Below are 22,991 nucleotides of genomic sequence, written 5' to 3'. Positions count from 1 at the left end.
ATTCAAATGTTTATAAAATAATATACAATAATAATATTTTAAAACAATACAAATTCCTACTGTGTAGGACAGTATTACTCAAAGCATGGCTCCTGGAACCATACTTTCAGCAAGACCTGGGAACTTGTTAGAAATGCAGATTCTCAGTCACCACTCCAGGAAGACTGAGCTGGACCCAGCCCTCAGGTGACACCAATGAGTACTGAACCTTGAGAACCACTGCTTTAAGGAATTCTTAAATGACTCATTTCAGTTCTTTGACTTCCTCTTAAAAATCATAATCTAACATGTCCTAGCTTCTAAATACAAATAGTATAAACTGACTATTAATGTAGATCATGACAATGCCTCTTACATTGACCAATTATCTTTTGCACCTATAAATACCTGAAAGACATGCTCTCAAGTTGCAGTTCTTATTTGTTGCATCTACTTTTGTAGCTACAGCCCAGCTCTCCATCTTTTAGAGCCCTCTCACGTTTGGCGAGCACCTAAATTCTTCCTTGTCTAATTCAAACACCCTGGAAACATGCAGAAAATTGGGTTTATTTCTCTTAAATTTCTTTCTTAAAGGCAGAAGTTTTCAAACATTTTTCAACCAGGGACCTTTTTTCTTTTTTTTCCCCAAATGAAATGCACTGTAGATGCTTCGTATATAAAACTGGTAATTATGAGCCTGCTCTTGTTACTATGGATTGACTTGGATTGTCCACCTGTCTTTCCCAACCTTCCTCCCACCTGGTTGAAGACTCTAGGTAGGACTCACAGTTGAAAGGTGGGAAAGCATTTGCTATAGGGCAGCATTTCTTGGAGTGTGCTCAGCACCAGGATTTCTGAATCTCTGTCCTCAGCTAATGGAATCAGACTTTCTGGCCCTGGAATAAGCATTGAACAAACATTCCCACTAGAGTTTGTGAGTCACTGCTCTAGGAACTCTAAACTGTCATTTTTATTAAAAATATAATTGTATAAGCACGTTGTTTGCCCACAGTCATTTCAAATAATCCCATTCAAGGTATTCCATTCATTCAAGCAGTAAAATTAACAAGATATTTTAAGAGGTGAAGTTTCATTTTTCTCTGTATACTGCTGAACAAATCATTAGTTCTAAAAGTTCAATACACAGAAAATTCTGATGAATGGCTTATTACATTTACAGTTTTACATAATTTAGGAAACATTGATCACCATTTTTTCTTAGAGATTTTGTGGGAAACTACAGTAAATTGAACAAACATCCTGTCCTCAAAGAGATAAAGTATATACAGAAGGAACTAGAGTACAAAATAGAAAATAATAAGAGGTATGAAAGTTCTGAAAAGGAGATGATTCTTTCCACTTCAGAAGATTAAGGGATGACTCCTTGCAGTTCAGTTTCAGTTCAATGCAGAATAAAGTCCTAAAGTTGACCTGGAATAACCCATATTTTTTTGCCTGATTCTTTCCAGATGCAACATAACTTACACCACCGCTTCAGCACAGGAAAGGTAACAGGAGAGCTCACTCCTGATCTGTGGTGATGGAAGGAGAAGCACAATAGGATGCTGGCCACCTGGCATGCCAGCAAGTGTTGCCAAGGCCAGTCCCCAGCCAGCAAAATACATGCAGCTAACAGGCCACCACTGGTCAGTGGATAAATGAGAAACAGGGTGATTATGAGGTCTGTGTGGAAAGTTAAGGTTAAACAGTCCAATAACCAAGCATACAGTAGCCTGCAAGCTCTTGCAACAGTGCTACTGTACTATGTAAATTTATGAGAGTTTCTTTAATCTATTGTTTGGGTTGAAACAATTACGTATTTCACTTAAAATCTAAGTAGAACATTAGACATTTAGCAGAATTTTCTGAGAGTGTACCGGTATCTCAATCACTGTAGAAAGAGAATATTTTCTTCAGTAGAAGTATTATGATCTAGCAAGAGAAACAATGGAAGGTGCCAATAATTCCAAACTTATTAATCATAAAATAAAACTCTCAAGAAGACTGAAGGCAATTTTATAATAAAATAAAATAATAAGATTCTACTTTTTAAATCTTCAGATAAATACCAGTGACAAGATAGTAGAATCACAAACATTAGGAAACATTAAAATATGTGAATACCTATAAATGATAATTATTCTGCTTATATTATTATTAATGTTCAGATAATGCACATAAGGATTTAATTTTGCTCTAAACCAACAGTCCCCACCCTTTTTGGCACCAGGGACCGGTTTCGTGGAAGACAATTTTTCCACGGACAGGGAGTGGGGGGTGGTTCAGGCAGTAATGCGGGCGATGGGGAGCGACGGGGAGAGGCAGATGAAGCTGCGCTCGCTTGCCCACCGCTCACCTCCTGCCGTGCGGCCCGGGCTCCTAACAGGCTATGACCGGTACGGGTCCGCGGCCCACGGGTTGGGGACCCCTGCTCTAAAGATTTCCTATCAGATATAAGTTAGGCCATCTAATTCCAAACTCTTAGTCTCTAAAACCACTTTTTTACATTTTAACCTGTGTCACATTATGGGCGATTCCCTCATACATATCTTCCAATTCATTAATTGTCTCTTTGGCATTGACAAATTGCTCTTTTAACCAATCTGTTGAGGATTTCTTTTCATTCTAATAGTTAAATTTATGCTCTATTCAATAGCTATCTTTTTCTATTATGTCTGTTTTGTGTTTTGATTTCAATTTTTAATTTTATGTCCTAATTAACATAAAACATTTTTGTTTTGTATTCCGTTTCAAATTTTCATTTTATCGTCTCATGTTTTGGGGGAAACCAATTTCCTAGTTTATGGTGTATGCTCTCCTCCACTCAGGGTAGAATATCCTTTTGTTTGATTTATAATGGGTATCATGAGGACCCCTTCAGTAGGGCTTGTTCATCTCTGGAGGCCATGACCCCCGAGCGTTCTCTGGAATGCTTTTACGTACATTCTGCTTGAAACATCAGGTGTGCCAAAGCTTGGGTCTGATATTTCTATTAATTCCTCCTTGTGGACAACATAGGTATTGAGAGGTTTAGGTTTATCTCATTTTCCCCATTTCTCAGTTAGTTTTTCAGTCCCCTAGGTGCCCAGTGCATGTAAAGGACATGAAGCCTTCATTCCTTCCACAACCACCTCAGGGCCACCAGAGCACCATGCACTTAAATTCTTGGTTTATTCATTCCTTTATTTAAAGACAGCTGTGTTGTTTCTACTTCTTCACTTACCCCTGGAAAATTTCCTTTTTCTTTTTTTTTTCAATCTCATCTATGGTTTTAAAAATATTAATTAAATTTTATTTAGTAATTTTAGCAAGAGGCCTCCATCTTGCTGGTTCCAGAAGTCTCTGACACTGTGAAAGCCATACCAGTCCAGGGCTGCTTACGTCTTCACCTATTGCACGTGGGAGAGAAATAAACTTCTACCTTGCCAAGTCATTGTTATTATTTTGTGTTTTCTGTCACACACAGTCAATAATAATCCTGTTGTACCTTTGACTATTTAGACTGGAGAATAAAAGACTAAGGGAAACATACTAATATTGTCAAAATAATAAAGCCATTGTCATTCATGCCAAAACAAACTCTCGAAATGGGCTGTAGCATAAAGAAGGAAGAATTCTTTCACACAAAGGATATTATTGATGTTGTAATTTGTTCTTAGAACATGCGAATGACTAAAATTACCTCTGAAGTTCTCTTTCTCCTTTTTTAAAATTTCTCTATATCATCAGAAACATAATCAACCCAAATGTATTTTAAGAAAATAAGAAATAGAAGAAAACAAAGGCAAAAGTTGAGAGGGACATACAGGTACCTTAATCATATATTTTGAGCCTAGCACAATGTACCACATGTCCCCACCACCCCTAGTTCCTCCAAAAGTAAACCCAAGATACTATCACCATGGTCCTGACACCTTCCCCGTCCCTTATGTTCATTCTTAATATGATAGCTCTGTTTCGTTGTACTTATTAAATGTGTCACCTCAAATTTTACATCCACGTACTCTCCTTCTAGTCGTGTCTCCTTCTGGTGATTTAGAACTTGTCATGAACTAAATACACACAGAGTGAGGCCATTCTTTGTGGAGATTTTACCACACAAAATGCTTTACTAGCCATAGCCAGTCAATTACCTGGCCTTTCAGCTGGTGGGCCACCATTCTCGTTGTCATCCTTCAGAATAATAGCCAGACCCACTGAGTCGGCTGGGAGGATGGAGCTGCTGAGGTCCACACGAGTTAGGCTCTCAGGCTCCCTCTCAGAGCCCCCCGCGGTGCTCTGTGGGCTGTCCCCTCCAGCTGTGCTCCTTTCTGGGACTTTTCTCTGGGGTCTCAGCACAATGTGAACGATGCTCTGCTGATCCAGGTCACAGCTCTGTGGGAGAGTGAAACAAAAACACAACAAGAAAGGGCAGACATTAAAACACCAGGAGGAGCTGAATTTGTCATCAGTTCTAGAGTGTGTAAAAGACATTGGTTTATGTCCAATGTCTGCATGCAGTCATGGAACTTAAAGAAAAGTGACACGTGTGATTGATTGATCAGGATAGGCACACTCACCCTGCAGCAGGGGCCAACACCTACACACGTGTGTGTTAATGTTGAACTGGGGCCAGAAACTGAAATGTGGGGATAAATGGAACACGACAACAGATGAAAACTGAAGTAATATTCAGAGGGACATGAAATTTAGCGGGAAAGAAACATGTATCACACTGCATACATAACCATACTGAAAAGTAGTATGCTTTTAAAACTGACTTCCTGGAAATATGTCCTTATAATTTTCAAATTTAAATACTAGCACTCATTTCTGCTTTAAAAAGCACAGAGAGTTGGTTAGTACCAACTACAGGGCAATTTTCTCTAGAATTTACAAAACACTTGTTTACAGTAGGCTCCACGTATACCCAGACATCACTAGCAATCACGCCACCAGGTCAGTGAAGCAAGAGGACAGGGTACCAGTGCCATCTCGGATCATTCACTGTTTTATCCAATCTCACAATTAAAATCAGTGGACGTCTACAAAAATGCTTTGTATCTATATATTAATGTGTACGAACAGGAGACTTTAAAATTTAGTAGAATTAGTAGAAACTAACACAATATTGTAAAGCAACTATACTCCAATAAAAATTAAAATAAAATAAAAGCATAAAAAAAAGAAAAGAAAGTTAGACATCAGGTAATTTATTTGGACAGAAACTATACTAACTTAAGTTGAATCTCTGTGTCAGAATATCTACTGGGTAGAAACAGTCGTTCATCTGTCTGTCCCTCCTCCCACAGAGCGAGGACCCTCCTCTCTCTACAACACCCCCCACTGCCATTCTCCCTCATCTTAGGAAGTTTAAGTAACACCCACGCAGAACACAACAACACTGGGAACAGTCATAACCCCCCAAGTGCTGTGTTATCACTATCAAACTTTTAAGAATGGTGCCTGACACTCATCGGCACTCCTTGCCCACACACCACTGCTTGGTGTCAGCCTCGCCCCCTCAGGAAGGTCACCAGCATGCCCTCCGGTCCCAAATCCCACTCTGATCTCTTCTGGTCCCGTGTCTCGGGTCTCGGTCACATCAACACACTTTCTCTTCCTGCCGCCTGTCCCCGCAGCTTCTGCTCTCCACAGGACTGCTCCTACTCAGCAGTGGTCACTCTGTGTCAATCTCTGTCCCCTCAGTCCGCCCCTACCTGAATTCCCTATTTCTGTCAAGGCACGACCATCACCCATGTTATCCAAGTGTCAAGGCTTCCCCTCCCACCTAAAACTCCAATTATTCTCCTATGTTTTCTAAGGAGGGCTTCACCACCTTGGAACCTTCCTCCCTACTGTTACATCCAGCAAGGTGTCAAGAGTAACTAATTCTGACTCAGAAATTCCCTTCACTTCTTCAGCTCCTTTACATCCCAATTGTCACCTCCCCATTTTAGGCCTTCATCATTACAAGAGCTTTGTGATTACTTCCTTACCTCCTGTCTTTCCCCACAAACCTTTGTAGAAGAATCTCTGGTGTGTTCTACATAGTCTTTCTAAAGTGTCTCACTATTACTGGTTAAATATAGTCTAACATCTTACTATCTTCTTCAAGTGTGTTTAGACTCTTCTTTCTAGACCAACTATCTTATGATTTTTATCTTCTTTTCCTCTCCATTATATATGTAGATTATATTATTCTTCAAAAAATATTCACTCTCATCTCCCTTCATCCTGCCCTTGATTTTGGGCTAAGCCATGTGATCAGCTTTGGCTAATAGGACATTTCAGATGTGATTGAACCACGGCTTTAGAGTATATTTGCACCACTGCCCTGGCTATCAAAAAAGAATCCCTGGAAGTTTCCACCTCTTCAGCCTGGGCCCCAGAACTGCACACATGGCACAGACCTGAGCCCAAGTCATGGAGAGGACCAAGTGCAACCCCACCTATAGCTTGAGCAGAGTCTTCCAGATAAATGCAGGCTCGGGCTGCAGACCCCCAGCTGACCTGAAGATACATGGGAAAGAGACGGTTATTAATGTATGGCACTGAGATCTTGTGGTTGTTCATTAAGCAGTAATCGCTGACAATACACTATTTTCCATTCCAATTGGACTAATAGACGTTCTACCACCATTTATCATCACCTCAGTGCTCGGCCAGCTCTCTAGGAACTGTACATAGCCTTTAGCCTAAGTCATATCAAACAAACCAACATCAAGATCTGAGTACACTCAAAAGTGGGCATGTGAGGACATGTGCTTTGCAACAAGGAGAAACAATTGAGAATTAGCATCCTAACATATCCTGAGATTTTCATCCATATTGTGTTCTTTTCAAAAGGTTCAAAAAATCAGTCAGGTAAAATTCCTCTCTCCACAGTCATAACTTACATGCTTCATGTGATCCTCCCAGATAAAAATAATGTCTTTCTCTCTCATCTGAATCCCAGTAATCTTTGCCTGCTATGCTCTTCTATTGCAGTGATCAGAGCTTGGACATTGTGTGTGTGTGTGTGTGTGTGTGTGTGTGTGTGTGTCTGATCCTCCAACTTAATTTAGAATTCCTTGAGAGCAGCGACTGGGTTACACTTCTACTTTTATTTACCAGAAAGCCTCACACAGCACTTTGAACCTAGCAGATGTAGAAAATTCGTCTATGAATTGAAAAGGTAAATGACTGAGAGGAAATAAGAATGAATGAATGAACAAATATAAGTAGCTATAGACGCATAGACACAATACCTAAAGTGTTCTTCAGGGAGCGAGAAGACTGCAGAGAAAGAACATGGAATTTAAAGTCAAATAGATGTAATTTATTAGTTGCGTGATTTTTGGCAAATTACTTTCCCTGCATAAGCTTCAGTTTCTACATATGTCATCAGCAATAATATTACCAACTTTAATGATTGCTCTGAGATGTAAGGAAATATACAGAGTGCAGACCCAATCCAGTCACAACTCAGTACATAATTGTCAGTATCACTATCATCATTTACAAGTTTTGAAAACTAAAGAGGGTGGGTCCTTATCTTGTATAAAGATAAAACCTCAGAATAAAACCTCAGAATCCTTTTTGGCTGCTCCACTCACACAATCTTATTTGGAAAATGTATAAAGAAGGTGGAATAAGCAGAATCTACAGATGTGACAGTTATTCTGGTAACTTTCCAGCCTTTCTGTGAACTAAAAGTTGATACAAAAAATATCCTATATGCTCAGATGCCAGGAAACACATGAAGAACCTGAGCAAATTCTCAGGGGCTGCTAAAATTGGACAAATATGGAAAAAATTAAAAAACTGAGATTTTCCTTTCAAATCCAGATTTTCCTAATGCTCAGAGTAGAGCTGCAAAGGGGAGTAGGAAGACCCCAAACAGATTTCAGTAGTTATATTGATATTTATAGAACATATTTCCCTGAGACTCCATCCATGGTTCAGAGACCATTAACTGCTTAATTCTTTGACTCACTTGTAGAAAACGTTGTTGATTTCGGAAGCAGTCGCTTTGCCAGATGGTGCAAGTGCACCACCATGCTAGTTCAGTTCAAAGCCACATTAATAACATGACCCATGGGCAATAAATTAGATAAAGTTTAGTTGTCTAGCCACTCCAAAGCCCAAAATAATATTTAGTTCTCTTGGTATATGAATGATCCCTCAGCTTTGGGAGGTAGAGATTTTCACGGGAAGACAGCAGAGTTTTCCAACATTGTTTTAAGCCTCTTCACGGCAAAAACAATGCCTTATTTATCTTTGTTTCCTCAATAACCAGAATATTGCTTGGCAAAGAGGAAACACTTAGTACACTTGTGTTTTCCTTATAACAAGTCATTAATTCAACAAGTAAGGCAGTGACATAAGTCATTTGGTGTGGACAAAACAAGTGGGTATTCACCCAGCTGGGCTTGGTCTTGTGCCGTCAAGCAGAGATGTTGTCCCACCAGGGACTGAGAGCTCAGTACTATGGGCTCTCTCTCCAGGACTTCAGACTTGGAGATACCCCAGGATTAAGAAAACATCTACAGGAGTTGTCAGCCAACCAATGACCACCTCTCATCCAACTGGCCATTATTCCACGATATACAAGAAATTGATGTAGTTTTCTTTTTCCAAAAAGGAGTCCTTCTGAGGACATGTAGTTAGAATTCAAATATCTGACAGCCTGGTAATATAATTAGAACACTGAAAATAAGCAAAACTTGAAAAACCTGATAATGCTTTTCAAGATATTCTTAACCTTTTTAAACATTGTAAAAATAAGTAATGTTACTCTAACAAGAAAAATTAACAAGGATTGAAAAGTTATTGGAATGTTGTCCAAGCACTTAAAGAAGGGTTACACAGATAATCTCTAAAATGATTAATAATGAGTTTCAAAAATAGTTAATAATGTCACATATTAACAAAATGCTTTCCCGTGCTATGCCGATAACAATTCCATTAATAATAAAAGTAAAATAAATACATAATATGCTTAAGCTTTGTACTATTCTCCAGATTGTGTTACAAGGTCTTCAGATGTAGTAAGTTGTTTAATATCCCCATAGTGATCTGAGGGAGCTGCTCTTACAATCCAGAAGTGAGTTGTATGTAAAGCCAGGAGAACTGTGCCTGGAACAAATTAAGCTCTTTAAACATTACTTGTCTCTGTTGTTCATTTCTATTCTACTTCACAGAAGTTAAAGGTGAGCCACAGAGAAATTCATAACAGGCTTAACATAATCCAGCTCTTAAGTATGAAACCAGGATGGGAACCCAGGCCAAGGACTCCCGATAACCTTCTCTGACTCTCCCGAGCTCCACTATGTGGCTGCAGAGAGGCAGTGAGGTAGTGGGTGGGACAGACAGAGGAGGACAAGTCTATAGGGGCCATGGTGAAGAGTGGGGTTTGGAAGCTGCAATGGATCTGCTTCAGGTACAAAGGAATGATTCGAAGAGCCAGATATGTTAAAAACTAGAGAAGACAGCCACTGGGACCGGGGCAACCTGGAGGCCACAGAAGAAAGTTTGTGTGGGTCTGATTAAAAACAAAACCAAACAGGACAACAAGACAATGAAATAAGAATCAGTGCCAGTTATAGATGCATCAGTCAAACCATGCAAAGTAAGAAGAGGGTAGAGGTGGCTTGGCAACAAGGCTGGCACCCCCAAAGGTTGGTGCCAGCTTCAGCTGTTTTTAAGTCGGCTCCCCTGCAGATCCCAAACCCCGAGAAGACAGCACTTGTCACATGGGGTTGCACTGCCTGTTTATGTGTTTCTCTGTTACCAGACAATCCCATCTTCAAGAAAAGATACTAAATCTTCCTAATGCTGCATCTACAGTATCTACTGTAGTGACCCGGTGGTCACAGTACACACTCCCTGGGTTTGTTGAACGACTCCATGATCCTGTGAAGCACATGCCAATTGCTGCAGCCATTGCAGAGGTAAGGAAATGTGTCAGATGGCTTTAGTGAGTCGCCTAAATATGACACAGAATTAGGAAATGAAAGAGCCAGCTCCACGGCCCATGTTTTCTGGCTCTCAGCCCAATGCTCTTTCAAATATTCCACTTTGGACTCCCCACATTTCTGAGTTCATCATACAAGGATACATGTTAGACAGAACCTCTAACGAGTTTATATTTTAATTTTGTTTTTAAAGATTTTTTTTTTTTTTGATGTGGACCATTTTCAAAGTCTTTATTGAATTTGTTACAATATTGCTTCTGTTTTATGTTTTGGTTTTTTGGCTCCGAGGCATGTGAGATCTTAGCTCCCCGACCAGGGATCGAACCCATATCTCTTGCATTGGAAGGCGAAGTCTTAACCACTGGACCACCTGAGAAGTCACCAGTTTATTTTATAAGCACACTGATCAATCTACATTCATCACTATACTTGCCATACAAATTTCCATGGTCTTTAAATTAGACTGGCTGCCTTCAATCTCTTCGATATTATTCATTCATTTTCATTCTCTCCAACTCCGTTAAACTCTTGTTTATCATAAAACATGGTTAAAATAATTACAGTTGGAAGGTTGCCCTACTTCCTATTGTGTCCCAACTTTACGTTTTAAGGCCTGAAAATCTTGGATTTTCATTTGGATTTTTAATAGCACACATTTTTTTCCCCCAGAAAAGCAATAATATAATCAGCCAAGAATTATCAGATAAAAGATTTCCTAACTTAATAGTCAATGATGTTATCAGATTCTAATTTTAAAAATGATTTTGGCATTAAGGAGCTCTTTCTTAGATAATTTTAAAGAAACACTTTAACACAGCTTAAATTTTCTTTTATTTTCTTCTTCTTTTTTTTTTGGTTATTAAAGATTCAGAATGTTCATTACTTGCTTCTTCTAAAAAGAACATCTAACAAACAGATGTTTGTGTAGGCCCACCAGAGTTTTTTTTTTATTTCACCAGAGTTTTTAATACAGTACTACTGCACTTTTCAAGGTACTGTACTGTTAGATTAAAAATGTTTTCTTTATTTTTTGTGTTTGTTTTTTTGTGTTATTTGTGTGACAGTATTATAAACCTATTACAGTACAGTAATATATAACCAATTGTGTTAGTGGGTAACCTAGGCTAACTTTGTTGAACTTAACGAACAAATTGGAGTTATGAACACACTCTCGGGACAGATCTTGTTCGTATGTAGCGGACTTACTGTAGTATATTTTCTGTGTCAAAGAAAGACAATGTGGCAATTATTTAGGGAGCTATTTAAAGGTATTTTTAAATGTAATGGTTCAGAAATGTTTTGTATGGTTATTGCTAACAATGAGATAATGTGGTTAAAGACAACATGAGCTAAGGGTGTTCGGTGAGAGTCAGAATAACCAAAAAGAAACTATTCCCACTGATTTCTTTCTCTTGTGCTCTAGTTTACCTCCACAGTGGTGAACAAACACTAAATGCCAGTTTATATTAATTGGATGAGAATAAAAACTGTTCCTTCAACTTGATCTTTCATTTAAAAAAAATAGAGACTTTGAAGAGACATATACTTTGTGATTTATGCTTTGAATTTATTTCACATTTCTTACGGCTAGTTTTTATTATGATCAAAGGTATTATGCTACACAGAGATCCTGAAAGGCCCCCTCTCTGGTTGCCAAAGGCTGAGTAATACAATTACTGGGAAAGGTCAATTAACCCCACACAAATTAGCCAGTGTGGGTCTGAGCCATGTCACCCTCAAGTCCCTCCCATGGCAGGCCTGGGGCCATTTCACTGCTCATTAGGACCTGTACAGAGGGAGCTCAGTGGGGAGGGGAAGGAGACAAAGCAAGAATCAACTGACTGCTCTCCTTAGCTATGGGGTAAGTGATTTACTGTGAGAAGAGGTTAGCACCATTGCGCAGGTGAGGTCTGGGATTCCATTCATCCATGCCCACCCTTTCCTAAACACAAAGGATAACAGGGAATCAATCCTATGCCTAAAACCAAGTTAAAATTGTGTTTTATGTTGTAAACTTTACAAGAAATGCCCCCCCCACAGTGTCGTTCCTCTAAACATTACTTTATCACAAGTTATGATATATTGTTATAAATAATTTAAATATATATGGAATTTTAACATAATTAAACTAATTTTTTACAAATCATTACATACAATGAATGGTATTGCTTGTGGGGGAGTGTCAGGGTTAACAAACAGACCCTCCTTCTTGTGCATACAGGAAAAAACAGGAATCTTGAATAATAATCTCTATTATGTCTTCCTCCTAAAGATATTTTACCTTGAAATGATTCAACCCTGGGGAAAAAAATATGAAGCAGACAAACTGTCACCCGAACTGTCATTTCACATACCACCTCTCTCTCACTGTGTTCTCCCTTTCCCCAACTCAACAAGAACATCTGTATTGCCAAAGAGATTTTGCTAATAATGTGCAAAAATGATATTTTGTAGCTTTGGGGCCATTTCCAAAAACAACAAACAAACAAACAAACAAACTGGGAAAAAAAAAAACCTTTAAAGGATAAAAACCCCTTTATATTCTTGTTTAAAGCCTATTCCTTTCTAGGCCTGAAAAATCAGTCTCCCTGTTTGCTTCTGGTTTTCTTCTCTTCATCCCTCCTATAATTCCACTTTCTAAAAGAATGTGACGGTCTTTGGATGATCTCCACTCCTCCCCCCTTCCCTTTGGCTCTCTCTCTCTCTCTCTCTCTCCCTCCCCTGCCCCTTCCTTTTACCCATCTCTCCTATGCTATAATTCTAATCCATGCTTTCTCTTGGGTGAACACACAGCATGTGGCCCTGTCCCTTCATTCAGAACCAAAAAGAAGCAGGTGTGCCCCTTGCTTGGTTTCAGCCCAATGCTGGTCACTGTAGAACTGGGAACTAACTAACTAAGCACAGGGAAGGAAATACATTCATTGCTTCAAGGTTGCAATAAGTCAGTAGCCAACTGGAACAGAGTAAGTTTATTTTATTTCATGACTTTAAAACAAACTCTTAGACAACAAAAAAAATGTTTATCTGGAATCAGTGGAAAGCCAGAGTGGTCATTTTGAACTACTGACTACTTTAAATTAGATCCATCCCCAGAAAAAAATAAATAAATAAAAGTCATGAAAAACAAACAAAAAATCTCTTAGGAGAAGAAGCAATGGATATTTCCTTATCCAGTCACACACCTAACCCAGAGCTATAAGAAAAGAGATGAGTGTAGACTCTTGAGGGGAGAAACGTAATCAGGGATCACTTACTCTCAGATACTAAAAGTTTCTCACTAAGTCAGGGAGATGCCCTACTGCCATGTAAGACAATGCAGCCAAGCCCCACCCTCCTCACCTGGGTCATTCAGTAAATCTGGGGTGTTGCATGTCCCTTGGGCCCTGGCCAGAGCTTGAGTGACTCACAGAGGGATGGAAATATTCAGTCAGGCTCTTCAACAGCAAGGAAGAAACGAGAACTGACAGGCATTCATGTTTATTTTTTTAAACAACTGACACAGAGATAAACAGTTTCACACCTTGGCTATAAATTCCTTAAGTTTCCAGCCTCAGGTTTAAATTTTAGATATAAATACAACACATAGTTACTTATGTCAGCTCCTGCTTCACAATCTGGATATCTTATGTCATATGCAACAATTCTTTTGTGTGGGATTAATAAAACATGAAACTGCTATCCTCTTCCACACCTGTACTCTAAGTAGATGCCTGCTTGAGTTGCCCTCCAGACACTGGCTGGTATGATGGCATTGAAAGTCTGAGCAACTCGGGACAAATTCCTAGACTCTGTCATCTGACTACAAGAAAGGATAAATGGTATTCTTTCCTTCTGTTTCAGCAGCTGGTCCTAACTAATTCTTTCTTGTAATCATTTGTTCAGGAGAAAGAATGTGTTAAGGCCAAAAGGCCCTCTGAAGTACATCCCTGAGGGCCACAGCTCTTGCAGGGGAGCAGAGTGCCGCTGCAAGCGCTGCACCGTCACCTGCAGGTGACTGAGAAAGCTGTATGCGCTGGGGCCATGACCAAGCACTCTCAGCTCTGGGCCTTTACTCTGAGATAAATGGTAAATATTGCCTTTGACAAAAATTTTTTTTCTAAGTTTATATAACAGAACTTATCTATAATGAATTTCCTTTACAATTGTTGACTGAGTTTCTTGTTTGTTTTCCTTTTGTTTGTTTGTTTGTTTTACATTTTCATAAAATAAACGTTCTCAGGGTATAAGAGGAGAAGAAAACCTCAGAGGCCCATGCGGTCTTCCCCCGGGATAAATCGATTGAAGAAATTTACAAAAATCCATTGTGGATATTAAAACTTTGAGGGCTAAGAGAAAGTGCCTTGAAGTTTGCAGCCAGCATTTTGCGTCTGTCTCTAACAGAAACTAATGAAAACCCACATGTGATAGGTCAGGTCATGGATTTAAAGATAACACGTTTTACTTGCACCTATGTTACTCAAGGTACTTCCGCCACCCTGGTAGAGAGAGGGGAAAGGCAAGGTGGGAGTCCAATTATAAGTGAGCTTCTGAGGGAATCTGGACTCACCGCCTTAGCCAGTCAAGACAAAGGCATGGCTTCAGGAACACTGGGCTCAGCCTAAGTGCCTTCATTTAAAAGAAGGCACTAACCTCTCTTTCATTTTAGTTTTCTTCCAACTAAAGGAAGTATAGTATCTACTTAAAATCCATATCTATCAAGAACCTCAGAATGTGAACTTAGTTGGAAATAGGGTTTACGTAGATGTAATTATTTAAGGATCTCAAGAGGAAATCCTCCTGGACTTAAGGCCCACTCTAAATCCAATAATTGGTGTCTTTATAAGAAGAAGAGAGGACACAGAGTCACACAGAGGACAACTCTAAGTGAAAATGGAGGCAGGGATTGGAGTGATGCTGCTACAAGCCGAGGGATGCTAAGAGCCACCAGAACTGGAAGAGGCCAGGAAATGCTCTTCCCTAGAGCCTTTAGAAGAAGCATCACCCTGTAAACACCTTGATTTCAGACTTCTGACCTCCAGAACTCTGAGCAACAAATGTGTGTTGTTTTAGGTCACCATGTTTGTGGTCCTTTGTTATAATAGCCCTAGAAAACTCAAAAATGAGGGAAAGGCATTCTGGGCAAAAGGGAACAGGATGTGCAAAGTCAGAGTTGAGAGACCTGAGTTGGGAAGAAGAAAAGCTGGAATACATTATGGCTGGGAGCAGAATGCTTTTAGGTAGAGTCAAATATACATGGGGCTCCCCAGGAGGAACCCTAATTTGGCACTCCATAAAGCCAATAACCCTTAAGTATTTTTTCAACATTTATTTAGAGGAGACTTTAACATCTTTAAGGGGTAGAGGTGAGGAGAACTGCTGGTAGCAGCCCCCTTCACAAACCTTCTCATCTTTGGTTCATTTTGATTAGGTGACATGCACACCGGTCTACCCAGGATCATTGAGTTTATACGTCTTATCCCAGTATGATAACCAGAAGACATATACTGGCTGAATGGATACAAAAACAAGACCCATATATATGCTGTCTACAAGAGACCCCCTTCAGACCTAGGGACACATACAGACTGAAAGTGAGGGGATGGAAAAAGATATTCTGTACAAATGGAAATCCAAAGAAAGCTGGAGCAGCAATTTTCATATCAGACAAAATAGACTTTAAAATAAAGAATGTTACAAGAGACAAAGAAGGACACTACATAATGATCAAGGAATCAATCCAAGAAAAAGATATAACAATTGTAAACATTTAGGCACCCAACATAGGAGCACCTCAATACATAAGGCAAACACCAACAGCCATAAGAGGGGAATTCGACAGTAACACAATCATAGTAGGGGACTTTAACACCCCACTTTCATGAATGGACAGATCATCCAAAATGAAAATAAAATAGGAAAGACAAGCTAAGTGACACATTAAACAAGATGGACTTAATTGATATTTATAGGACATTCCATCTAAAAACAACAGAATACACTTTCTTCTCAAGTGCTCATGGAACATTCTCCAGGATAGGTCATATCTTGGCTCACAAATCAAGCCTTGGTAAATTTAAGAAAATTGAAATCATGTCAAGTATCTTTTCCAACCACAAGGCTAAGAGACTAGATATCAATTCCAGGAAAAAAACTGTAAAAAATACAAACACATGGAGGCTAAACAATACTCTAGTAGATAATCAAGAGGTCACTGAAGAAATCAAAGAGGAAATCAAAAATACCTATAAACAAATGGCAATGAAAACACGACCACCCAAAACCTTTGGGATACAGCAAAAGCAATTCTAAGAGGGAAGTTTAGAGCAATACAATTCTACCTCAAGAAACAAGAAAATCTCAAATAAACAACCTAATCTTACACGTAAAGCAATGAGAGAAAGAAGAACAAAAAACCCCAAAAATAGCAGAAGGAAAGAAATCATAAAGATCAGATCAGAAATAAATGAAAAAGAAATGAAGGAAATGATAGCAAAGATCAATTAAACCAACAGCTGGCTCTCTGAGAAGATAAACGAAATTGATAAACCATTAGCCAGACTCATCAAGAAAAAAAGGGAGAGGACTCAATTCAACAGAAATAGAAATGAAAGAGGAGAAGTAACAACTGACACTGCAGACATACAAAGGATCATGAGAGATTACTACAAGCAACTATACGCCAATAAAATGGACAACCTGGAAGAAATGGACACATTCTTTGAAAAGCACAACCTTCCGAGACTGAATCAGGAAGAAATAGAAAGTATAAACAGACCAATCATAAGCACTGAAATTGAAACTGTGATTAAAAATCTTCCAACAAACAAAAGCCCAGGACCAGATTGCTTCATAGGTGAACTCTATCAAACATTTAGAGAAGAGCTAACACCTATCCTTCTCAAAATCTTCCAAAATATAGTAGAGAGAGGAACACTCCCAAACTCATTCTACGAGGCCACCATCACCCTGATACAAAAATCAGACAAAGATGTCACAAAAAAAGAAAACTATAGGCCAATATCACTGATGAACACAGATGCAAAAATCCTCAACAAAATGCTCGTAAACAGAATCCAACAGCACATTAAAAGGATCATACACCATGATCAAGTGGGGTTTAATCCCTGGAAGGCAAGGATTCTTCAATATACGCAAATCAATCAATGTGATACACCATATTAACAAACTGAAAGATAAAAACCGTATGATAATCTCAACAGATGCAGAAAGAGCTTTCAACAAAATTCAACACCCATTTATGATAAAAACTCTCCAGAAAGCAGGCATAGAGGGAACTTACCTCAACTTAATAAAGGCCATATATGACAAACCCACAGCAAACATCATTCGCAATGGTGAAAAAATGAGACCGTTTCAACTAAGATCAGGAAGAACAGAAGGTTGCCCACTCTCACCACTATTATTCAACATAGCTTTGGAAGTTTTAGCCACCGCAATCAGAGAAGAAAAAGAAATAAAAGGAATCCAAATCGGAAAAGAAGAAGTAAAACTGTCACTGTTTGCATATGACATGACACTACACATACAGAATCCTAAAGATGCCACCAGAAAACTACTAGAGCTAATCAATGAATTTATTAAAGTAGCAGGATACAAAATTAATGCACAGAAATCTCTTGCATTCCTATACACTAATGATGAAAAATCTGAAAGAGAAATTAAGAAACACACCCATTTACCATTGCAGAAAAAATAATAAAATACCTAGGAGTAAACCTACCTAAGGAGACAAAAGACCTGTATGCAGAAAATTATAAGACACTGATGAAAAAAATTAAAGATGATACAAACAGATGGAGAGATATACCATGTTCTTGGATTGGAAGAATCAACATTGTGAAAATGACTATACTACCCAAAGCAATCTACAGATTCAATGCAATCCCTATCAAACTACCAATGGCATTTTTCACAGAACTAGATTAAAAAATTTCACAATTTGTATGGAAACACAAAAGACCCCGAGTAACCAAAAAATCTTGAGAAAGAAAAACGGAGCTGGAGAAATCTGTCTCCCTGACTTCAGACTATACTACAAAGCTGCAGTAATCAAGACAATATAGTACTGGCAAAAAATCAGAAATATAGATCAGTGGAACAGGATAGAAAGTCCAAAGATAAACCCAGGAACATATGGTCACCTTATCTTTGATAAAGGAGGCAAAAATATACAATGGAGAAAAGACAGCCTCTTCAATAAGTGGTGCTGGGAAAACTGGACAGCTACATGTAAAAGAATGAAATTAGAACACTCCTTAACACCATACACAAAAATAAACTCAAAATGGATTAAAGACCTAAATGTAAGGCTAGACACTATAAAACTCTTAGAGGAAAACATAGGCAGAACACTCTATGACATAAATCACAGCAAGATCTTTTTTGACCCACCTCCTAGAGAAATGGAAATAAAAACAAAAATAAACAAATGGGACCTAATGAAAGTTAAAAGCTTTTGCACAGCAAAGGATACCATAAACAAGACGAAAAGACAACCCTCAGAATGGGAGAAAATATTTGCAATGAAGTAACTGACACAGGATTAATCTCCAAAATATATAAGGAGCTCATGTAGCTTAATATCAAAAAAACAAACAACCCAATCCAAAAATGGGCACAAGACCTAAACAGACATTTCTCCAAATAAGATATACAGATTGCCAACAAACACATGAAAGGATGCTCAACATCACTAATCATTAGAGAAATGCAAATCAAAACTACAATGAGGTATCATCTGACATCAGTCAGAATGGCCATCACCAAAAAATCTACAAACTGTAAATGCTGGAGAGGGTGTGGTGAAAAGGCAACTCTCTTGCACTCTTGGTGGGAATGTAAATTGATACAGCCACTATGGAGAACAGTATGGAAGTTCCTTAAAAAACTAAAAATAGAACTACCATATGACACAGCAATCCCACTACTGGGCATATACCCTGAGAAAACCATCATCCAAAAAGAGTCATGTACCACAATGTTTACTGCAGCACTATTTACAATACCCAGGACATGGAAGCAACCTAAGTGTCCATCGACAGATGAATGGATGAAGAAGATGTGGCACATATATACAATGGGATATTACTCAGCCATAAGATGAAATGAAATTGAGTTATTTGTAGTGAGGTGGATGGACCTAGAGTCTGTCATAAAGAGTGAAGTGAGTCGAAAAACAAACACTGTATGCTAACACATATATATGGAATCTACAAAAAAAAAAATAAAAGTGGTTCTAACAAACCTAGGGGCAGTACAGGAATAAAGATGCAGATGTAGAGAATGGACTTGAGGACACGGGGATGGGGAAGGGTAAGCTGGGATGAAGTGAGAGAGTGGCACGGACATATATACACTACCAAATGTAAAATAGATAGCTAGTGGGAAGCAGCCGCATAGAACAGGGAGATCAGCTCGGTGCTCTGTGACCACCTAGAGGGGTGGGATAGGGCGGGTGGGAGGGAGACGCAAGAGGGAGGGGATACGGGGATATATGTATACGTGTAGCTGATTCACTTTGTTATACAGCAGAAACTAATACAACAATGTAAAGCAATTATACTCCAATAAAGATGTTAAAAAAAAGTTAATATGGTAGTTTATTACATGTGCAATAGAATATGTCTAAAAATGTATATAAGTTAATTACAAATACTTTATTGCTACAAATGCTAAGCATCATCTGAGCCTTCAGGTAGTAGCAAGCTTTTTGCTGGTGGAGGGTCTTGCCTCCGTGTGGACGGCTGCTGGCCGATCAGGGTGGCGGCTGCTGGAGGCTGGGGCGGCCGTGGCAACGTCTTAAGTGAGGCAGCAGTGATGTCTGCCCCATCGACTGACTCTTCCTTCATGAACCTTTTCTCTGTAGCATGCAGTGCTGTTTGATAGCATTTTACCCACAGTGGAACTGGTTTCAAACCTGGAGTCAGTCCTCTCAAAACCTGCTGCTGCTTTTTCAACTAAGTTTAGGTACTATTCTAAATCCTTTGCTGTCATTTCACCCATCTTCACAGCATCTTCACCAGGAGTAGATTCCATCTCAAGAAACAACTTTATTTCTTCATCCACAAGAAGCAACTCCTTATCCATAAAGATTTGTCATGAGACTGCAGCAATTCAGTCCCACCTTCAGGCTCCACTTCTAATTCTAGTTCTCTTGCTGTTTCTACCACATCTGCAGTTATCTTCTTCACTGACTCTTAAACCCCTCAAAGTCACCCATGAGGGCTGGAAGCAACTTCTTCCAAACTCCTGTGAATGTTCATATTTGGAGCTCTTCCCATGAATCATGAATGTTCTTCATAGCATCTTGAATGGTGAATCCTTTCCAGAAAGTTTTCAATCAACTTTACCCAGATCCATCAGAGGAATCACTATCTATGTCTTAAATAAGACTTGAAAGTTGAAATTATTCCTTGATCCATGGACTGCAGACTGGATGTTGTGTTAGCAGGCATGAAAACAATATTAATACAACATTAATCTTGTTGTACATCTCCATCAGACCTCTTGGGTGACCAGGTGCATTGTCAATGAGCAGTAATATTTTGAAACGTATCTTTTTTTCTGAGTGTAGGTCTCCATCATGGACTTAAAATAGTCAGTAAACCACAATGTAAACAGATGTGCTGTTATACAGGCTTTGTTGTGCCGTTTACAGAGCACAGACAGAGTAGATCAAGCATAATTCTTAACAGCCCTACGAGTTTGGAATGGCAAATGAGCACTTGCTTCAACTTAAAGTCACCAGGTGCATTAGACCCTAACAAGAGAATGAGACTGTCCTTTGAAGCTTTGAAGTCAGGCATTGACTTCTCCTCCCTAACTATGAGGTCCTAGATGGCATCTTCTTCCAAGATAAGACTGTTCTGTCTACATTGAAAATCTGTTGTTTAGTGTAGCCACCACCATAAATTTCTTAACTAGATCTTCTCGATAACTTGCTGCAGCTTCTATATCAGCACTTTATTTACATTTTCAGCAAAATTCTTTTTTCACTTAATAATTCACCATAGAATTCATTCCATAATTTTATATTGAGATTTTCTTTATTCTTTTTCACCTCATGTGTGGATAAATCATAGTTTACTCAAGCATTACCCTACTGGTAGACATTTGGGTTGATTAGAGGTTTTTTAAATTATAAACAATGCTTCTATGAGTAGCTTTGTGTATACATCTCTAACTTTTTTTTTTAGCACATCAGTATCAGTGCTGGTTCACTGAAGGGGCCTGGGAAGATCAGTACTTCTGCAGCAATGAGTCTACCTATCACCCAAACCTTGGCTTCTAAATATATGTTCTTGCTAAAGTGAACCAGGTTTCCTGATACCAAGTTCAAGACAGAGAGAGTACAGTGTGAGCCCAGAACATCGTGTGTGTGTGTGTGTGTGTGTGTGTGTGTGTGTGTTAGCACATCATCAAAATCTGCTTCCCCCCTTTCCTGGGCACCTAGCTGACTACATCCCCCAGCTCCCTTTGCATTTGCGGTTGTCCTCAGGAATCATTTTTACCAGTGGAGTATAAGCGGACATGTGGGTGCCACTTTCAAACCAAAGCATGCTTACTGAGGTTGTAGAGAAACATAGACAGAAAGAGAAAGAGACAGATACATGATAAAACGGTTGATCAGTGGGTGGGTGGGTAAAATATAAATATACGGGACGGAGCTCCCATCCCCTGGTTTGAAGCACACAACCAAAGACTGCACAAGTGTAGCCTGGCAGCACACACCCGTCACATCATCAGGCTTTGGGAGTGAAAATAAGCTTCCGAGGGATTACTCTGCACAGCTAAAGGTTAAAAATGACATGTATTAAAGTTAAGTTAGGAGGTTGAAGGGGAAGTTTCCTTTTTAAACAAGACCGTAAATTTACAGACTGCCACTTCCGCGGATAGATTTTACTACATTTACTTGCAGGCTAATTGTTGAATCCACTGCCTTTCAAAACTTTTTTTGATGTTCTTCTTAAAATTTTTGTTTTTAGTTTTCTTTATAACTGTCAGCCTACTTCTTCATGTTTCCTTTGTTAGAAATCAATCATTCCCCTGTGCCACTTACCACCTCCAGATTCCTTACCATGTGTTTTTCATCTTCATATTGCCTAAAACTTAACTAACATTTTGAACCTATTTTCATACAGTCTTAAGCCCACTGACATTATGCATACAATACTGCTCCAATAAAATTTATCATTTAGAATTATCATAACTCATAAGCAAAGACTGTAAACTTCTAACCCATTTCTCCTGGAAACAAAATACTAGATCTTCCTGAAAGTAAGAAGACACTTTTAATAAGTATGATAGTGTGATCTGACTGGTTGCTATGACATCCCGTCTTTTAGAAAGACTATGATAAGGCATTAATTAGTAAAGTCAGTTCCTAGGCAGCAGTGAGAGTCCTTTGTTTGTTTGTTTTAACATCTGGCCAAGTAGCTGGCCTTTAAACTGATCAAGCATTTTACCCACATTCTTTCATCTTTAACTTCATAACAACTCTGTGAAATAAGCATTAGAGATGAGAAAACCGAAGCTCAAAGAGTTGCAAAATTTACCCAAAGATAAATAACTGGATTCGAAACCAGGCTTCTCTTATTCTAAAACCACTACTTGTGACTATTCTTCCCTTACTAAACAAAGAATGAGTGGCAATAACTACTACGATTAACACATACAAATCTCGCTTCACTCTATAATCAAAGCAGCTATAAAGGTAGAACTTGGATGCATTTAAGATGAACTCTCAAGTTGTTCTACATCATCTCAGAGGTTGTTTTATCTAATGGTCCAGATTTTTGAAACTCTGAGAAATGATGACAGAATGTATATGAGACACAAAGAGTGTTGTATATACAGGATTCTGTCCTGGGAGATGAGCCAGGGAGACTGAGAAACCCATAAACTTCTAGAGGGACATACTTCTGATGTATCTTTGTGGTAAAGGTAGCATGTCTCCATAGTTAAAAAATCACTGCATATAATGGAGATAATTTTTGAGAAGAATGTTTTTTTTTTTTTTTTTTTTTGCTAATGGAATATATTGATGAAAATGATTATAAAATGCTATGGCTTTTC

General features: G+C 38.8%; 1 protein-coding gene across 3 annotated transcripts in view; it reads right to left on the bottom strand.

The window, feature by feature from the left end:
• Positions 1–22,991, bottom strand: part of PRKN (parkin RBR E3 ubiquitin protein ligase) — a 1,292,350-nt gene that overhangs the window by 883,934 nt on the left and 385,425 nt on the right. For all 3 annotated transcript variants that reach the window (XM_036871110.1, XM_036871111.1, XM_036871112.1), the window contains exon 4: positions 4,113–4,353. In XM_036871110.1, coding sequence (XP_036727005.1) covers positions 4,113–4,353 — 241 coding nt within the window. The remainder of the gene's footprint in view (positions 1–4,112; positions 4,354–22,991) is intronic.

This window comes from Balaenoptera musculus, chromosome 12 (genome assembly GCF_009873245.2).
Source record: "Balaenoptera musculus isolate JJ_BM4_2016_0621 chromosome 12, mBalMus1.pri.v3, whole genome shotgun sequence".
In the NCBI taxonomy this organism is placed as follows: domain Eukaryota; kingdom Metazoa; phylum Chordata; class Mammalia; order Artiodactyla; family Balaenopteridae; genus Balaenoptera; species Balaenoptera musculus.
Note: the sequence above shows the minus strand (reverse complement) of the source record. Positions and strands in the feature narration are given on the sequence as shown.